The 13,811-nt window shown below is 55.8% G+C and overlaps 1 protein-coding gene across 3 annotated transcripts in view; it reads left to right on the top strand.

The window, feature by feature from the left end:
- Nucleotides 1-13,811, top strand: part of ARHGEF7 (Rho guanine nucleotide exchange factor 7) — a 121,819-nt gene that overhangs the window by 64,994 nt on the left and 43,014 nt on the right. For all 3 annotated transcript variants that reach the window (XM_032881028.1, XM_032881029.1, XM_032881030.1), the window contains 2 exons: nt 230-431; nt 8,981-9,069. In XM_032881028.1, coding sequence (XP_032736919.1) covers nt 230-431; nt 8,981-9,069 — 291 coding nt within the window. The remainder of the gene's footprint in view (nt 1-229; nt 432-8,980; nt 9,070-13,811) is intronic.

Genomic DNA, 13,811 nt, shown 5'->3' with positions numbered 1-13,811 from the left:
GTGTGGACACAGGCCTAACCGTGGCAGAATAAAGCCTCTCAGGCATGAAGAGGGTTTCCTCCGGGACGGGAGCCGGGTGCTGGCAGTCAGGGCACTGGCGCAGGTCCCCAACCTGTTTGTGTGCTTGGACAGTTTTTCTGCTCTTGGCACAGGGCATCCCAGTCAAACATCATCTGCTTTGATGTGAAGTAGACGCCATGAAGTTTTTCTCCCCCTTCTTCCCTTTCAGGACATGACCGACAATAGCCACAGCCAGCTGGTTGTGAGAGCCAAGTTCAACTTCCAGCAGACCAACGAAGACGAGCTCTCCTTCGCCAAGGGAGACGTCATCCATGTCACGCGGGTGGAGGAAGGCGGCTGGTGGGAGGGCACGCACAACGGCAGGACCGGCTGGTTTCCTAGCAACTACGTGCGGGAGATCAAGCCGAGCGGTGAGTGCTGCGCTGGTGGAGGGGCTGCTGCCTGCCCTCTGGGCGGGAGGCCGGCAGAGGGGCGGGCGCTGCACGGGGGGGGGGCGCTTCTCTCCGGGTGAACTTGGGGAGATGGCCTTGGGCAGAGGAGTCATGCTCTTGCCCACTGCTTCTTCCATCCGCCTTGGGGTGCTGGCATGAAGGGTCCATCCTTAGAGTAGCATTTCATTCAGTCCTTATAATCCATTTAAAATAAGGACTTGGGGTTTGCCGTGTCACACAGGCTGTTAATTTGTATCACTACGGGTGCTTTCGGCAATGAGGTATGATTTGTTTTTCTTCGTAGGGTGTTTTAAAATGCATCACTTAGTGTATGTTTCCTGTAATCAACTTCATTGACTTCTAAAAATTTATTCAGAGGCTGATGCTATTTGAAAGGGCGTAGTAGTGGTTGCACTTCCTTCATTTCTGCTGTGGGATTCTTGAGGAGTTAGAAGTTCTGAGGCCTTGGGCCGAGCCTTCTGTCAGGGGTGTGGCCGTGACAGTCTGTGCCCAGCCGTGTCCTCTGCGTGTGCGGTCCTGCTTGGGGCTGTGCCGGGACAGCGGCTGTCCTTCCGAGCGCGTGTCTCTTCGTGGCGCAGCTCGGGGGCCCGCGTGCGCCGTGTACAGGACTGCTGGCTTCATGGGTGCGGCCGCGGAGGTCTTGGGCACACGGGTGACCACGGGCACTATGGGCTTGGGGGAGCCGACCCCGCGGCGCAGCCCCAAATGTCTGTAGCTCTGACACCCAGCAGCTACTGTAGCAGCCTGCCGCTGAGCAGACGCCTTACTGGGGAGGCGAACAGTGGGTGAGCATGTGTTTCTTGGGTCCCCCGGTGCTGTCTCCTTACAGTAAAGTCAGGAGGCCTTGCTGAAAGAGCAGAAGACCCTGCACACTTGTAGTCCTGCTGCGTGTGGGAAAGCGTCCGCGCCGAGGGCCCTGCCCTTCCAGCCTCTGCTGTCCCAGGCCCGCTGTGTGAAGCCCTCGGGCCGCTGTGAACGTGGCGCTGCCTGCCCCCCCCCCCCAGCCCTTCTGACACCAGCTGGGTGGTGTCTGCGCAGCTTGGTGACCTCACTGGTAATTTGCTGGTGATAAGAGCACTGGGGGCGTCTTTTGTTCCCATACTTGGCCTTTGAGCGTATTTCCTGACACAGAGCCCTCAGAGCCCTGCTCATTTCCTGAGTCCCGAACCAGGGGGCAGACCAATGTTTTTCTGTTTCAAGACCACGTTTCACTTGTCCATTCATTGATTGCTGGACATTTGTTTTTTTCCCACCTTTTGCTGTTGTCAGTAGTGCTGTTGTGAACCTGGGTGGGATCTGCTTCAGTCCTGTCCGTCTTCTCTGCCGTGTGCCTTGGGGTGCAGTTGGCTCCGGGTGCCCATGAGACCCTGACGAGCCGCCTTGTTGCTCCCTCCAGCAGTGCACGATGGTTCCAGTTTCTCCATGTCCTTGACCACACTTTCTGTTTTGGGATAGCAGTTATCGGGTGTGACATGGTACTTCACCATTGCCATTTTCCTCTAGTTGATAACAAAGACTGTATCTTTACTGCAATAAAGGTCACAGTAAATAGTGTCTTTGTTGCTTTTGTTTTGGTTATCGTGTGAAGTGCTGTAACTGTGGCCTCATTCCATCCCCACCCCGACCCCCAAAGCTGTTGGGATACTTAGGTTCTGGGCCCAGATCCTCCTAATCCACGCAGGTGTGCAGCCAGCTGTGCCCTCAGCACTGGTGTCGGGCTGACTGGGGTGGAAATGTCGCCTTAGTCTCACAGACTCAGCTGCTGGGCTGGGCCTGCCAGTAGTCCCTGGTCAGGCCCCGGGAAGGAAGCCCAGCTCCCGGCCAGTCCTGCAGTCTGATGGCCATCCTGGGGGCCAGGAGTGCTGCCCTGGGCCATTCCCAGGAGGATGCTGGAGTTGGGGAAGGGTGAGGAGAGGGTAAGGTGGTCTTTGCCTTTACCAGTGAGGGCCAGGGGGCCACAGAGCTGGTGCTGGGGCAGCCATCACTGTGGAGCCCGGCTTGGCCCATCTCTGTTGGATGTGGGCCTTGAATTCTGCTGCGAGTGACTCATTTATTTTCTGTTTATTAATTTTTAAAGATTCTGTTTATCTGAGAGAGAGAGCGAGCAGGGGCAGGTGGCAGAGGGAGAGGGAGAAGCAGACTCCCTGCTGAGTGTGGAGTCTGATGTGCGACTCGATCCCAGGACCCTGAGATCGTGACCTGAGCCAAAGGAAGGCGGCTGCTTCGCCGACTGAGCCACCTGGGTGTTCCACAAATGACTCATTTTATTTATTTATTTAAAAAGATTTTATTTATTTATTTGACAGAGATCACAAGTAGGCAGAGAGGCAGGCAGAGGGAGAGAGGGGGAAGCAGGCTCCCCGCCGAGCAGAGAGCCCGATGTGGGGCTCGATCCCAGGACCCTGAGATCATGACCTGAGCCGAAGGCAGAGGCTCAACCCACTGAGCCACCCAGGCGCCCCATGAATGACTCATTTTAATGGGAATCTTGGGCTGACCTTGAGTTGCCGCAGGCAAAATGCAGGCAGAATTTTCCTTGTCAGGTATTTCTCTCCTCGTGGAGTTTTGAGTCACCCTTTGACAGTTACGTGGAAAAGATAGTCCATGAGTCTCAAAGTCCTCTTCCAGTGGCGTTTGGGAGTTGTGTCCCCAAGGACGTGGGCATGCGAGGTGTTGCTCCTGGTGGTTCGTGGTTTCACCACGCCCTCGTGAAGTCTGGTGGTGCCGCACCAGGCCTTGTTCCGGGGGGTGCGGGGCCAGACGGCTGGTGGGGACGAATGCAGCGCTGAGAGTAACTAGCTGTTACGTGGGGGGCGGGGGCGGGCGGAGTTGACTTAAGGAAAAAAAGTATTTAGAAGGGGCACCTGGCTGGCTCGGTCAGTGCAGTGTGCGGCTCTTGGTCTCGGGGTCGTGCATTTGAGCCCCCACATTGGGTGCAGAGATTATTTCAAAATCTTTAAAAAAGAAAGCCGTTGCGCGTCTGGGTGACTGCATGCTGTTCCACCAGTTTTTACGCCTTACCCCGTGTTTCTCTGTGCACGCCCGTGAGAGACCCTTTTAAACACGTCACCACATCGGGTCACATGGATCCCAGGTTTTTGTACTGGATGGAGACAAGTAACTTTGGGAGATTTCCTCATTTTCTGTTTATTTAAAGTGTAAAGAGCATGTTTGCTCCAGCTGGTGGCCCGTCATGCCAAGTGTTCTTTAGCTGACAGTCAGGCTGAAGGGATAACCTCCTGCGCCGCGTTCACAGATTATCTGAGTACGTTCTAGCGAAACTTCCCCCTGTCTGAGTTTAGATGTGGGCATTTAAGACAGACAGGAAATTCTGTTTTTACTCTATCACCGCACAACAGTGGAGAACTCGAGAGCCACAGTGGCCTGCTGGTGTTGTCATTCCTCAGTGACTCCCGTGACTTTCTGATTTTGGACAAGTGTTCCTTTTTGGAAGGATGTGTTTCAGATAAGCATTGTAATTCACAGTATAATTCTTCATTTTCCGTAAACAAAACGTGCTAGATCTGTCAATCACGTAGGATCATTTCCTTGTAAAACAAAAATGTGGACATCCTTTAAATTGTGAGTTTCTGCTTGTTACAGTTCTGATTCATGAATCGTGTTCTTGAATAAACACACCCACAGTCAGCCTCTCAGTGACCCTTTCTGGGCTGCCTCTAGGTAAGTGCTCGAGGATGTCTACTTCATCTATCGCGCTTCTTGGAAGTGTAAGTGGCCGTGAGCGTTTGGCCTCGTAGCTGCAGGCTGTAGCCATCCTGGGGGGCTTCACCTGTGTAGGCGTGTGCCCTTGACCTGTGTGTACCTTCTTGTTTCAAATAACCTTCCCTGAAGACTGCTGTCCCCCAAGAGTCTGTAGAAGGACGTTTCCATAGCTTGCTGTGAGTGTGCCACGTACCTGTTACTAACATTGACTTTCCATGCGTATTGTTTTGATATGTAAAAAACATGGAATTCTGCTTTTTGTACACACAAGGGGTATGTTTTATGCACGTTCAGTGAAGAATTTCTTAAATTGGAGACCGAAGGAGAGAAGCAACAAGGCGGGCGGTCCTGGGGGAGAGGGTGCTGCTGGCTGCTGCTCTTGAGTCCGTCTGCTGGTAGCTGACCTCCCTGCAGGTCATGCAGCCCTGGGCTGGGGGGGTCACGGTTCCTTCTGACATCAAAAAGTGACCCAAAACGCAAACTGGGTTTAATTTTGTTGTGGAAGAACCGTGTTATGGATGTAATCTGCAGGGAAGGGATCAGAGGTGACGAGTGTACTTTTGTATTGCTGGAAGTGTGTGTGTGCATGTGCGACGTCTGGGTTCTGCGGGCCTGCAGGGTAAGGCTGCTCTGCGGGGGAGGCCTGGCTGCCGTTCCTTCCAGGTGGAGAGGTGATAACAGGCGGGAGAGTTACCCCATGTAAGATTGTACCTCTGACGCGCGTGTGGGGAAGCCGGCCGGGCATATGGAGGGTCTGGGACGTGAGGCTGTGGCGCCTTCTCGGCCTGTGGGAGTGAGCGTTGCTGCAGGTGAGCGAGCACGCGCGGCCCCAGACGGCGGTGTCGGCAGGTGCCGTAGGGCGTGTTCTGCGCGAGGCTGTGGCCGTGGCCCGCGTCTGATGCTGCTCCAAGGACGCGCCCCTAGGGAGCTGACGTTCAGTCGTCGGGGGCTCCGAGCTGACAGTCCTCCAGTGTTGAGGATGTTCTTTTAAAGTGCTGTGTGTGCTTCTGAGACCGTCGGGTGGTGGGAGCCCGTAAAGACCAGGCGAGGAGGACAGCGCCCCCGGGGATGGAAGCGGAGTTCCGGCTCCCCCGCCCCTGCATCCGGCCCAGAGCCCCCCTGCAGCCCCCTGCAGCACACATGGGGCTTCCTGTGGGCGGACGTGCATCCGGGAGACGCGCTTCCTGGGTGCCTCGTCTTCCTTCCCTCCCTGCGTAAGCCTGGACACTCCGTTTTCTTCTCCCGTTGCTTCCCTTCATCGGTAATGCTTGACCGTAAACTCGGGGGGTGCTTGGCTGTGACCCACTATGTAGCACAAGCTCCCACCTTGGCCTTTCCCACCTGTCCGCTCTGCCTTGGGTCGCCTGCGCTCTGCGCTTGGTTCCGCGACCACCGGCACTGCCCAGCCGGCACACGCTCTGCTGTGGGAACTAGGAGAGTAACAGTGAGAAAACCTAGTGTCCTTCCAGAGATCGTGAAGCTTGCCTGTGGCTCTCTGAATAGAAAATGAGGTGGAGTGGACAGGTGAGAAGGCGAATGTCCTTTGGGCATTCTGCTGCCATTAAATAAAAGGCTGAGAGGTGGAATGGGGCGTGCTGCGTAGACCTTACCCAGGTTCCCTGGGCTCGGTAAGCCGGCTCAGAAAATCACTGCTGGCGGGCTGGAGAGTAGCGAACTCCGACAGCAACTGGCATGAGAGGGTAGGAGCCCCTGTTTTGCCCACTGTGGCAGTGGCCTGATGGTTGGGTTTGAAAGTCCAAGTCTGACAGACACCGTGAAGTATTGATGGTAACTTGCTAGTGTCTGGGATCCCCTGCATGATGCTTCTAGAAAAGGAGGAGGGATCTCAGGGTTAACTGCTGAAGCTACGGAAGAGCTGGTTACAGACCTGGCTTTGGGGTTCGCGGGGGTGTACCCTGGCTTGCGGAAGTGTCCCTACAGAGGGGGCAACATTGGCCTCCTGAGGGGCTCCCGGAGTTTCTGTGGCCCCAGGCAGATCCTGGTGGGCCTGTGGGGCTTGGTGTGGATTTGGGCCTCCTCCCGCGGCTGGGGTTAGGCTCCGGGTTTTCATCTCTCCCGTGCCCGAGTAGCCAGCCCACGGCCTTGCTGGTTCTCTGGGTCGCTGGGCAGGGGCTTTAAGCTTCTCTTGGTCAGCCTGAAGGGTCAGCAAGAGGTCCCCCAACCTCAGTCCCCAGGGGCCCTCCCTGTCAGCGCCACTAGGGATTCCCCACCCCCTTTTCTGGTTTAGCACATTTATGTTTCAGTTTTCTTGTTTTTGGCGTTTTTAGTCTATTGCAAGAAGGGGAAGATCTGCATCCTCTGGCCCCTGGCAGGGCGGCATGAAATCATGTCCTGGTGGTTTCCCTGCCGTTCAGTCACAGTGGACCGTGTCCGTGCTTAGAGCTCAGGTGCGCCCCAGATGGGATGTTGGTGTTTGTTTTGTTTTTGTTTTCTTTTTCTTTTTCTTTTCTTTTCTTTCTTTCTTTCTTTTTTTTTTTAGGATACTGGGAAGGCTGAGTATTTTCTAAAGTTTCCTATGCACATTTTTTGTTACAATTGGCCGTGACTTCTTGTCTGGTACATCACACTTCAATGTGTGTAGGTCTTGTTGTCCTTATGTTTTAGGGATGTGGGGGTAGGGAGAGAGTGCCAGAAGGCTCCCTAAGGCTGCTCAGGAGTTCTCTGGTAAACCTGGGAACCTAGGCCCCTGCCGCTCTGCTGTGAGGAAGTGTCCCCTCCGGGCATGGCTGTCCTGAGAGTCTAGACACTGGGATGCGTGTGGGGTAGGCCCTCGTGTGGCTGTTGGCAGGGACCCTGCCGAGCCCTTGGCCTCAGCCTCGTGCGCTGGCGGATCAGGTCAGCAGTGTCCTGCCAGCTGGGGGCGTCGGTGTCGCGGCAGGGCGGCTTGCTTACACGGCACCGCAGGCCCCTCCTTACCTCAGGGCCCTCAGTCGGGAATGGCACACGGATTTGCGGGTGATGTTCGCAAGCCCTCCCGTGCAGCAGGGGCCGTGCAGCACCCGGCAAAGCTGTGGGCTCCCTGTTGGGAAAGGGAGAAGAGACCAGTGTTTCCACGCTGCCTGCATTGTCTGGCTCTCTGCTGTTCTCTGTGTATTTTTATATAATGTTAGGGCCTGAAACTTTTATTTTTTAATTTTTTTTAAAGATTTTATTTATTTATTTGACAGAGAGAGATCACAAGTAGGCAGAGAGGCAGGCAGAGAGAGAGGAGGAAACAGGCTCCCCACTGAGCAGAGAGCCCGATGCGGGGCTCGATCCCAGGACCCTGGGATCATGACCTGAGCCGAAGGCAGAGGCTTAACCCACTGAGCCACCAGGCGCCCATGAAACTTCTTTTAAAGAAACTTCCTTACAGTTGTCTGAGTGCGTGCATCGAATACTGTTGCCTGTGGGGTCGTGAGGTGTGTCTGAAGTGAAGTGAGGCCGTTGGCAAGTGATTTGCTCTCACGGTTGAAGGCGCCTCAAGGCAGCAGCATGTGTGTTGGGAATTGTGGTCTCCGTGGCTGCCGTTCAGGCACCAGTGCGCTCCCCTTACTTCTGTTGGTGTTCGTCCCCTAGAGTACGGTTTGAAAGATGAGCTATCGTCAGGGAGAGCCAAGCCGGTTTTGTCTGTAGTTCCACACCTGGCTGCAGACGGGCGGAGGGGAAGGAAAGTGCAGTGGTAGAACGGATCCGCCGTCCCTAGGGCTTCGGAAGGAATTTTTCTCTTCCGTCCCGTGGGCAGACAGCTGCATTCTTTCACCTGGGGTACCACCGTTTCGTTGAAGGCAGGCTTCGGTGCACAGTTGTGCAGGAAGGGGGGGCCCACAGTGTGTGTGCGTGTTAGGCTTTTGGGGTTTCTTTCGCTAGGAAGACAATGGCAGCACTGGACAGACTGGTTGGAATCCGGGGCGCGGGGCTTGCGGAGTGTTTGCGGAAGTGCGGGGGAGATTGCGCACAGGCCGGTGGAAGGTTGCTGAGCACAGCCTCCCCCCGGGCCAGAGCGTGGATTTATGCAGGGGAGGTGGGTGGGCACCGTACGGACGACCTCTCTTAGGACACGCTTCTCAGGATTTCTCCTCGCCCTTGCTCCCTGCCGGCCCCCGGAGCCTGGAGGAGGAGCAGAGGGCGACGCGCACCATCCCCCCGAGAGCCGTGTTCTCAGTTAGCAGACGCTGCTCTGATAGCTGTCACGCCGCATTAAAACTGGGCCATGCACCGATGCTTGCGTCCCTGCCGTCCTCAGGAGTGCGTTCACCGTCCTCTCTGGGGCAGACGTTCTTAATTAAGGCTTCCTGGTGTCTTGTCTTCTGTCCCTGCTGGGCGTGGCTCTCCTTCTTTGCTTATCACTTGGAGGCAGATCCTACCTGTTCAGAGACACTCGTGTTCTGAGTGCCCTGGAGTGTGCAGGGATAGTCCAGACTGGGGGTCGCCGCCTTCGTCTCTATTCTGTGCCCCTAGTATTTTGTCTCCACGATGCTCCTGAGTTGTGGGTGTGGCTCTGCGGGTGTTCTTTGACCTGCTGTCAGCAGTGAGCACGGTCTGTCAGATGTCGAGTCTGGATGGGGGGTATGGGGTGAGCGACGGATGGGGCGGGGAGACGCTGGCTCCTGACCTCAGAGAGCTGAGCATGAGGGGGAGAGACATGGGTCTCTGTTCGGCTTCCCTTTTTGGTGGGTCGTTTCAGCAGCGGCTCCGGACCCGTCCCTCTGGGCTGCGTGGGGCTGGCGTGTTTGGGGGTCTTGAGTGCTGGTCAGTAAAATTGTGTTACGTTTTCATTTCAGAAAAGCCTGTGTCACCCAAGTCAGGAGCGCTGAAGAGCCCCCCCAAAGGATTTGACACGACTGCCATTAACAAAAGCTATTACAATGTGGTGAGTAATTGCAAAACCTGTTTTAAGAATAACTTATTTTTGAGCGTGTCCACCAGTCTGTGACGAGGCATACAGGTGAACTATGGCACGAGGGAGGGCCTAAAAATGGCCTGTGACCGGCCGCACAGTCACAACCACCTAATGTTCTGCCGTCTTCTCTTCTCATCTCTCTTTTGTAATCTGTTTTTGTTTCAATATTTATGTAGAATTGTGCCATTTTTGTCACATACTGTAGGATTCCCTCCTCCCACTTCCAGTCTTCCAAGAGGAGATTGTGGAAAGGCTCACGATGTGGTTTAAAGCCATTACAGGCATCAGGGGACGTTTTACTTGTGTTAGACGGGAGTGTGAGCTCTGGAGGTCCGTTACCGTGTGCGCTGGCAGGTCCCCTCGCGGAGTCTTTCCTGGGGTTGCTGCGCACATCCGTCAGCCAGCGCGGAGTCTTAGGAGAGTGTCTCCACGTACGTAGGGTGAGTGTTTCAGAGTCTGAAGCTGCATTTGGAGCTTAGCAGTTTGTGAAGTGTAGTCGAGTCCTTCCTGGCCCCTCAGCCGTGCCGTGGGCTGCAGAGGGAGGAAGTGCTCCTGTTTATTTGACAAGCCTTTGAACTGTGGCATAGATCGGTGTGCCAGGCCAGCGAAGTGAACTTTGTCACTGCGGATCCGTCTTACCCCGTGGAAAGTCTGCATCTGGGGTTTCTTCCCCGCGCCGTCTTCCAGAGAAAGTGTCCCGCCCGGGGCTGTCTCTCCGAGGGCGTGGGGCGGCGCATCTTTGCCGGGAGCGGCTCTGGGCTGGTGCTGCTGCGAGCGGTCCTGAGGGGCTCGGTGTCGGTGCGGCTGGCGGGGAGGCCGAGGACGCGGGAGGCTGGGCCGTGAGTCCACATCTCCGGCGCACTGAGCGCGCTGTCCGTGGGCCGCGGACCTCGCTGGGCGCCATGAGCCCCGGACGGTCGGTTGTCGGAACGCGCGTCGGTTCGTAGCTGCTCCGCACGGGCCTGGCGGGGGCAGCGGCTTGTAGCCGTGGGCAGAGGTGCAGCAGGGCGTCCCCCCGCTTCTCACCTGTGGGTGCGGTTCGTGGCTTCCTCTCCCTGCCCCCACCCTCGTGTCTGCGCTGCCTCTGCCTGGTTTCCCTTCCATGCTTCCCAGTCCGCAGCCTCCGTGCGATGCCCTGGCCGTCTCAGGTTGGTTTCTTCCCGTTGGCCGATGCCAGGCTCCTCCACTGAGCAGCCCTTCCCTTGAGTCTCAGCCTCTGCTTCTCGCACTTCAGTTCTTCTCCCGGTGTCCCTGCTCCCGCTGAGCACGGGCTGCCACGCCGCCTCTGCGCCGATGGAGTGCCAGGCCTCCCCGGCACAGCCCGTACCCCGGCTCGGGGGGCGCCCACCTTTCCCGGTCGCGCTCTGCCCTCCACCGTACTCTTTGGTTCTTTGTTGGTTGTTTGTTCTGGGATCGGGGCTCTGCGGAGAGCGTGGGTTTTCCGCGTGTGTTGTGCTCCGTGCGTGGCTCTGTGCACAAGGCCACAGTAAGAGTCGTCTTGTGGCTCTTCGGGGTTTCACAGGACGAGGACTGTGGTGCTGCTTTTTCCTCTTGTGTTCGTATGTGGGACGTTGGTTTCTTTCCAGGGAAGGCTTCCTGTGGCGAGTACGAGTCCTACCGCGCCGTGGTGCTCTGAAGGTTGGCTCTGTGACCGCTGCTCCTGTGTGATGGTCGAGACAAGCCCAAAACCTGGGGGTACAAAGTGATTCGGGGGGACTTAAGACTGTCACGGGACATTCGTCCTGTTTCCTCTTATTGGGACTCCCGCTGCGCATGTGGTCAGTGCACTGGTGTCCGCCAGCTCTCTGAGGTGCTCTTAATGTTTCTTCGTTTTTCTCTGTCCTTCAGACCGAATAATCTCTACCGTCCTCCTTCTTGGCCGCTCTTCCGCATTTCAGATCTAATGTTGAGCTCCTCTAGTGAATTTTTCACTCTGTCACACCTTTCAGTTCATCATTTTCCATTTGCATTTGTTCAGATTTTCCATTTTTTAAAAAAGACTTATTTATAGTGAGTGCGCAAGTCCGTGGAGGGGAGGGGCAGAGGGAGAGCGAGAACTGGAAGCAGACCCTGCTGAGTGTGGAGCTGGACACGGGGGGCTCGATCTCATGACCCTGAGACCACGACCTGAGCTGAAATCAAGAGCTGGACTCTTAACTGGCTGTGCCCCCCCAAGCGCCCCGACTTGGTTATTTTTATAGTCGGCTACAGACTGTAGCCCTCGTTTGACTTGAGTCCTCGTTGGACTTGACTCCTTGAGAGCAGGGCTAGGCTCGCAGTAAAGTTGGGAGGATGATGGCGATCCCGCAGGCCTCCTGCCTCCAGATGTGCACGGCTTCCCCCGTGCTCAGCATCTCCGGCGGCCTGATGGCACTCCTTTTAGTGTAAGACAGTAACTCACTGTCTGGATGGACCGGTTCATCCATCACCTGCTGGAGGACATGGCACCTGCTTCCACGTGCCGGGAGCTATGAATAAAGATGCTGCAAACCTGCGCGTGCTGGTTTTTGTGTGCACGTGTTTTCTGCTCCTTTGGGTGAAAACCAAGGAGGGCTGTTGTTGGGTCGTGTGGTGAGAGCATGCTCCGTTCTGGAAGACGCTGTCACACTGTCCTCCAGTGGAGGACTCCCGTGGGCTGTCTTCACTGTGCCTGCTGCCGTCCGTGGTTGGGGTTTTGCTGAGGTACTAGGTGGGCGTGCTGTCTCCTTGTTGGTGACAAAGGACGGGAGCATCTTTTCATGTGCTGGTTTGCCATTTGTGTGTTTTCTCTTGTAGGGTTTCTGTTCAGTTTTCTGTCCATTGTGCACTTGGGCTCTCTTGCTGAGTTGTACGAGTTCTTTGTGTTTTGGAGAACAGTCTTTTACCAGATGTGTCACTTTCCCCCAAAGCCCCTCTGACTGCAGTTTGAGGACAGCGGGCACCGGTGTCGCTTTTGTGGCGTTTATCCTGCTGGTGTGTTCTGTGTTTCCTGGGATCTGTGGCTCCGGTGTGTGACACTGGTTAGGGGTTCTCAGTCACCACTGTTCAGTCTTTCTGTTCCTGCTGCTCCCGCAGTCCCGTCCTGTGTGTGTCACACCCGCTGCTGTCCCACAGTCCTTGCACGTTCTCTTGTGTTTTCCTGTGTCTTTTTGGTCTTCAAGGATTCCATTAGCAGCCGGAGCACTCTTCGGCACGTCTCGTCTACTCACGAGACGGTCACACGTGTCCTTCCTTCTTGTCGGTGTTTATCGGTGTGCGGTCTTACGCTTTCCGTCTCTCCGCCGGCTTCTCTCGCACGCGGCCTGCCTTATCCACTGGCGCCCTCAGCATATTAATCGTCGTGATTTTCTGTCCCTCCTGGGACTGTTCCCGCATCCCCACTGGAAGCCCAGGGGCATTTTCCTCGGGTATTTTGGGAACGTAGCGAACCCCGGAACGTAAATCCCCAGCGTTGTGGGGGCCGCTACAGCTGGGTCTCCCCGGAGCTGTTACCGCTCAGCGTGTCCGCCCTGAGCCTCCAGCCGTCCGTCCGTTCGGGTTCCTGCTTTCCAACCCAGTTGCCGCTCCCCGGCTGGTTTCTGCTGAGGCCCTGGGCCCCGGTGAGTAGGACTCTCAGTGTTTGCCTGTCGGCCTCGCCAGCCTTGGGTCCTGTCCTCTCTCCCATGTGGGTCCAAGACACGGTGATGTCTTCAGCCTGTTCATCTTTTTTACCTGGTAGGACGGAGTGATGATTTCCACCCAGAAGGGGCAGACTGGGAAGTCCCTGTGTGAGCACACGGACAGCCGCCGTAAGGAAGCCTTTTCGGGCTGTGCCCAGCGTTGGGGCCCCTCAGCCTATTTCCTTGCAATGCCTGGTTTCTGTGCATGGGTCACGTTCTTGGTTCTTTGTGTGTATCGTACATCTTCACTAAAAATTGGACACTTTAGATTTTAGTAATTCTGGATTCTGAGTTCTCCTACTGCCAGGATTGGTCGTTACTTTGGTTTGCTGACTGACTCTAAGTCTGCAACGTGTCTCCCCCACGGGTACTGAAGGGTCTTTCTGTTAACGCTTGACTTCTTAGTGTTCATCCTCAGAGCCGCAGAGCTTAGTATGTGGCCCAGGGTGCCCAGAGGTTGTGCCGGACAGCCTTCCGCTCTCTGCCAGCGGGTCTGGATGTGGTCGACGAGCACGCTGGGCGGACAGGAGGCTTTTTAGAACCTAAAAGCAATGAATGAAAACAGAAAATACCAAAATTGATTGGGCTTCATAAAAGTTCAATAAATTCTTTGCCTTCGAACAGTGGAAGCCAAATTACAAGTTAATTGGAACATTTGTAGCAGTTACAGCAACACAAGGTTATCCTTGAGGACTGAGGCGCTCATTAATGCATGTGCATTAGGGTTAGTGGGTAAACACGAGAGAATGAGAGAGTGTAACACTGGAAACGTGGTTGGTGGTGTTGGACCCGTTTGGGCTGCTGTGACAGCGCCGCGGGCTGGCAGAGTCCTCCCAGTCCGGAAGCTGGGGGTCCGAGATGAGAGTGCCAGCCTGCTTGGGGTTTGGGTGGCTCCTCCTCCTGCCTGACAGAGGGCTGCCTTTGGTCAGACCTTCACGTGGCTGAGAGACAGAGCCGGCCTCTTCGTCCCCTGGGTCTCCTTCGTCCCCTTATGTGTACTGCCCAAAGGCCCCATCTCCAAGGGCCACCACATTGGGGATTTCAGGATGCCCAAAACATACACATTTTGGAGGA

The sequence above is a fragment of the Lontra canadensis genome, unplaced genomic scaffold, assembly GCF_010015895.1.
Source record: "Lontra canadensis isolate GAN:19392208 unplaced genomic scaffold, GSC_riverotter_1.0 scaffold73, whole genome shotgun sequence".
Lineage (NCBI taxonomy): Eukaryota > Metazoa > Chordata > Mammalia > Carnivora > Mustelidae > Lontra > Lontra canadensis.
The sequence above is the reverse complement of the archived record's forward strand: the minus strand, read 5'-3'. Positions and strand labels throughout refer to the sequence as shown.